At 41.5% G+C, this 5,968-nt stretch overlaps 1 protein-coding gene across 1 annotated transcript in view; it reads right to left on the reverse strand.

Moving 5' to 3' along the window:
- The window catches only part of TCTN2 (tectonic family member 2), a 29,701-nt gene that overhangs the window by 21,884 nt on the left and 1,849 nt on the right, over positions 1-5,968 (reverse strand). The window contains exons 2-4 of the mRNA XM_008591514.1: positions 5,561-5,668; positions 5,046-5,122; positions 3,655-3,850 (exon numbers count right to left, since the gene is read on the reverse strand). Coding sequence (XP_008589736.1) covers positions 3,655-3,850; positions 5,046-5,122; positions 5,561-5,668 — 381 coding nt within the window. The remainder of the gene's footprint in view (positions 1-3,654; positions 3,851-5,045; positions 5,123-5,560; positions 5,669-5,968) is intronic.

Consider the following 5,968-nt stretch of genomic DNA (forward strand, 5'->3'; position numbering starts at 1 on the left):
GGCCATCCCTATATGGGATCCGAACCCGTGGCCCTGGTGCTATCAGCACCGCACTCTCCCGAGTGAGCCGAAGGCCGGCCCCAAAATAGATTTGTTCTGGGAACCCAGTCAGGGCACCTGGCTTAGGCTGGGGTTCAGGGAAGACTTGCCTGGCAGAGGGAGAGTCTGAGCTGAGCCTAAAACATATAAACAAGCTTACCTAGGTAAGAGAGGCTATCAAAGAGTTGTAAGTAGAGGGCAGAGGGGGCAGATGGACAGAGGGAGCAATATGATGGCAGGGGAGAAGGTAGAGGGGGATTTGAAAGGCACAAAGCCAGCGGAAGAGAAACCAGCTCAGGAGATGATGCAGTAACTCAGGAGATGATACACTTGGGGATAATATACCTGGAGACAAGGGAAAGCACATAAGAAATACTCGAACAGATAAAAATTAGCAGGGCTCATTGCTTATAACACTTCAGGATATTACAGATTTCTGGACTTTTTTTCCTTTGAAAAGGGAATATGTTAGATGACATTTCAGCATCCTAACTCAGCATCCAGAGGCAGTAGTGCTTCCAGTTTCTCTGTAATCATTTACCAGATAAAAGCTACAGCCTACTGCACTTTACATCTTCCTAGGATTTGGTACATGTTAGAAAACTATGTAGTAATTATTTGTTCAAACTCTACGAAACACTTAACTTTTGTGTGTGTGTCTGTCTGGCCCTTACCAGGATCCAAACCCTTGACCTGTGATGGAATTTAGATGTGTTGTCCCCTCCAAAACTCATGTGGAAATTTGATCTTCAATGTGGCAGTGCTGGAAACTGATTGAGTCATGGGGGCAGATCCCTCATGAATGGATTAATGCTCTCCCTGGGGGAGGGGGGATTAATGAGTGAGTTCTCGCTCTATTAGTTCCTGCACGAACTCGTTGCTTAAAAAGACCCTGGCACCTCCTCTCTCTCTTGCTTCCTCTCTCTTGCTTCCTGTCGCCATGTGATCTGCTTGTACCCGCCGGCTGCCTGACACTTTCCACCATGAGTAGAAGCAGCCTGAGGCCTGTGCCAGATGCAGCTGTCCCAGAACTGTAAGCCAAATAAACCTCTCTTCTTTATAAATTACCCAGTCTCAGGTAATTCTGTTATAGCAACACAAAATGGACTAAAACAACCTGGATGTTACAACACAATGCTCTAAACGACCCAACCAGCCAGCCCTTGTAACACTTAATTTTAATGACATGATAGTTGAAACATATAAACAACTAAATACATATTCTATGTTATGATATAGTAGAACCCTAGCACGTCAATGGTATCAGGAATGAGCAGGTCCACATAACAGACCATCTTACAAGGGCAAGGGTCTGACCCTCAGTGTAATCAAACCCATGGACACCAGCAAGGCATTTTATTTATGTATTTATTTGTTTATTTATTTTTTGGTAGCTGGCCAGTACTGGGATCCAAACCCTTGACCTTAGTGTTACAACTGAGGTGCTTTAGCATTGGGTTTTACTATGCGCCATACAGATAGATGTTTGCCTATCTAGCTATATGTTTCCTGCGTCAGTGGCTAGCTTCCCTGTCACTAGGCATACCACATACCTCCCATCTGTCCTTCCATCATTTTTCTTGTTTTGATCTCTATCTGACTAGGTGCAAAACTGTTCATACCTTCATAGGGTCAAAGTGGACATCTCATAATCACCAATATACAAAGACTGTAAATTTCCTAAGTTTGGCTATTTATACAAGGACATTCCGAAATATACCTAAATATACTCAAACATATTTTTCAAAGGAAAAAAAGTCAGTGCTTTGAATGATACAGCTAACAGTAATCCCTTATGTAGTTTATTATAAAAAAAATTTTTTTTTTTTGGCAGCTGGCCATTACAGGAATCAAACCCTAGAGCTCAGTGTTTTCAGCACCACGCTCTATCCACCATCCTGTAGTTTTTTATGGCATCCACTGAAGGATTTTTTTTTTTTGCTTTGTTTTGAATTTTAAGCATTAGAAAATGCTATTTTCTTCTGAAATAATTCTTTTCTTTCTTCAAAAAAAAAAATTGAAAGTAGGTAATACATTTGCATAGTTCCAAAAAAACAAAAGGATATAAAAAAAAGTAAAAGTCCTCACTCTCTTATACAACATATATAAGTATCAAAACGTCAGACTGTACCCCATAAATATGTACAATTACAATATGTCAATTAAAAAAAATTGGGGTGGGCCGGTTAACTCACTTCATTAGAGTGCAGCCTTGTAACAATAAAGTCAAGGGTTCGGATCCCAATGCCGGCCAGCCACCAAAATAAATAAATAAATAAATAAAATTTTTTAAAATATGGATATTATTTTTAAAAAGTCCTAACTCTCAGCCTTTTCCTGACCCCACATTACCCCTCCACCTGGTAGCTTCTTGGATATCCTTCCAGAATTTCTTTAGACAAATATATGTTTTTATTTCTGCCTCCTTTCTGGCAAAAGATTGCACACTATATTCACCCATGTGCACTTGTTTTTTTATTTTGGATATCGCCCCATGCAAATGCCATGACGGTATGGTATCCACTGAATGGCACCATCTCATCTTGTCTTTCTAAACTTCCAAAACCACAGGGAGACCACAGTTAGGGGATGCGATAAGGGAAGTGAGAGTGCAGGGGCCTCAGAGTAACAGGCCTTTGCTACTATAAAGGGATGCTTCCTTCCATCCCAGGTGACCGTAAAGGCAAAATATGCTAGCACTCACACCTATCACAGCAGACCCCTCAACATCGGCACATCCAGCTGGAAGTTCTTTTGTTCTTAGAGCACTGCCATATGTGAAAGAGAGAATAAGGCAAAACCATCTTCTCATGTCCAAAGACACAAGTACATGTGCACAATGATATCTGCTATAGCACTACGGTATCAAAAGCTGGAAATGACTTAAATTCCATCAGTAAGAGCCTGGTCAAATAAACGGTGGTATATCCACACAGTGGAATACTATGCAGCTATTAAAAAGAATGAGGTGTAACTACATGTGTTCATGTGGAACAATATCTAAGTTATATTATTTGTAAAAAAGGTATAAAATCATGAATCATGTGTTATTATTGTGTGTGTTTTTTAAAGAAGGGAATACATGCCTCTATAAACATAAGTTAGCATGCTGACTCTAGGAAGGAAAGTCAAAAGCTTTCACTGAAAAGCTGCATTTTTTCTATAAACTCATTCATGAGTCTTTCCTCTTCTTCCCCCCACGCCCCACCCACCATAAGATGGAGTCATGAGAATCAATACACAGAAACAAATCTCTCCTTCTCCCAAAAAAGGATTTTTTTTTTTTTTGGCAGCTGGCTGGTACAGGGATCCAAACCCTTGATCTTGGTATTATAACACCATGCTCTAATCAACTGAGCTAAGCAGCCAGCCCCCCAAAAAGGATTTAAGGCAGCTTACAAAGATGCAAACAGTAGAGCAAGATAAAATAAATCTTAACTAAATAAATTAGTACAAAATGAAAACTTTTAAAACAAGAAAACAAAAGAAAACCAAGTTTAGGAAGGCAAGACACACCCAAATGTGAAGTTAAGTACACTTTACAAACTGCATGGCATACTCTTATAATCATACAGATATATTTGACATGAATGTTCTGACAAAGACTTTACTTGCCTGATGCGTTATGGGTCAGAGAAGAGTTGGCATAAATTTCCACTTGAATGAGTAGATGTGCTAAACAGAATGAACCGTGAGATGCTGAGACCAGAAGAGTCTGGATAATACACGGCAATTCTGAGAAGGAATCTGTCTCATTAGAGGAACACGACTGCAGAGCCCTCTTCAACCTTACTGTCACTTCCAACACATTCTGAAAGAAAATATTGCTGTACTTTTTAGAGTGACTCAAAACAGCATCTATAATTATAAGAACACATAATGGAAAACACAATAAAAGCATCTACCGGCCTCAATTATTTTACAAAAGGAGAAATGCTACAAAGAATACGTAATTCTCTTCAATTCCACCCATAAACCTGTGGTAACACACAAACCCTCATTCCTAATTCTTAGTTTAACATAAAAGCAAACAACTTTTGGATACTTAGAGAAAGCTAAACACAGGTCTGATAAACTAACTCAGTTTGTCCAGCACTTTTTTAGTTTATTATCCTACCAGCAGAAGATTAAATACACAAACAAGTCAATGAAAACAATCCCTAGTTCATCTCAGAATGACTTTGGACATGTAAATGTTCATTCCAGGGGTGCAAGCAGGGTCTGCCTTTTTCAACTTTTTATCTCCAGAGTTGATGCCTCGCACATACACCCATCCCTCAGTGTCCGAGTGGGATTGGTTCCAAGACCCCTGATACCAAAATCCGAGAATGCACAAGTCCCTTATATAAAATGATGTAGTATATGCATATAACCTACGTCCATTCTCCCATATACTTTGAATCATCTCTAGGTTACTTATAATACCTAATACAATGTAAATACTATGCAAATAGTTGTTATATGCATTGGTTTTTTATTCCTATTATTTTTTATTATCACATTGCCATTTTTGATTTTGGTAGTTTTTTTCAAATATTTTCATTTGGAGTTGGTTGAATCTGGATGTAGAACCCAAAAATACGGAGGGCCGATTGCACTTATTAAATAGACGATATTTACTCTCTCCAGGCTTGAGTGTCCTTACAACTCTGAGCTTCTAGCTCAGAGTTGGGCAAGATCAGTGGTTACAAAGCTCTGAGTTGCAGACCCATTTGATAAACTGCTGGAAGCTGGTAACCACCTCATCAGAGAAATGCACATACATACAGAATTTTACACACTATATCATAAGGTTCACAGACTACTTGACATGCATCCAGGGACCCCCAAACCCTAGGATAAGAATCCTGGGCTGGATGGGTGTCTCTGAGATCTGAAAGTTCATAATTTTGTGGTAGTTCTGAGCATGGAGAAAGTCATACCTTGTCAAGTCAAGAAAGCACTGCAGAAACCCTAAATGTGGGCCTCTACAGCCACTACAGAGACGGTTTTACTCTTGGTCTTACCACAAAGGGGGTCACAGTCACACTCCAGTCTCCTGTCTCATTGCTCGGTACTCCACAAGTCGGAACTGGCAAAATGCCTAAGGGAAAGAAGATAGAACGCAAGGCAGTATTGCCCAGCAGCTAAGGGCGTGCACTCTTGGGTGAGACTGCCTAGGATGGAATCCTTTTACAAGCCTAGGACTGGGACCTTTACAAGCTGTGTGACACTGGGCAAGTAGCAACTTCTCTGAACTTCAGTTTCTTCATTCGTCAAGTGAAATGAAACGATGTTACTGTTCTTATTAGGAAAATTACGCGATACATATAAAGTACACGGGGATGGTTCAATGAATGCTAGCCATTATTTCAAGAGAACCTGTCCGTCGGTTCTGTTTGGTCTACACCCCACCCCACCCTTCCCGACTTTATAGAAGACAAGGCAGCGGCCCAGAGGATGCCACCTCGCTAAGCTTTCCTTGGGCACCCTGGATCTGGCCCAATCCCCACCCTCCCCCTAAGAAGGGCCGACTCTTTACCCGCCTCTTCCTGCAGCAGGACCAGGGACACGTTCACATCCTCGGTGCCTCCTACCAGGAATGCGCTGACCTCAGGGCCGGACATTCGGATAAAAGGAGGGATGAAAACTAGGCGGGAAGGAAGGGGAAAGGGAGCGTTAACAGTTGAAAAGACACGTATTTTTGAGCTTAACTTTTTTTTTTTTTTTTTCCTTTTTGTCTTTTTTACTGACCGGATGGGGATCGCATCCCTCGGTGTCGCACCCGCACCGCGCCCAGCCAGTGAGCGGGAACCGGTTTCCATATGGGATCCGAACCCTCGGCGGGAGCTGGCGCACTCCCCAGTGCGCCACAGGGCGGGCCCTGAGCTTAACTTTTTATATATTAAAAGGATCTTGAGACACGCCAGGAGGGGGATGGGGCGGGGAG

Source organism: Galeopterus variegatus, unplaced genomic scaffold, assembly GCF_000696425.1.
Source record: "Galeopterus variegatus unplaced genomic scaffold, G_variegatus-3.0.2 Scaffold147, whole genome shotgun sequence".
In the NCBI taxonomy this organism is placed as follows: Eukaryota; Metazoa; Chordata; class Mammalia; order Dermoptera; family Cynocephalidae; genus Galeopterus; species Galeopterus variegatus.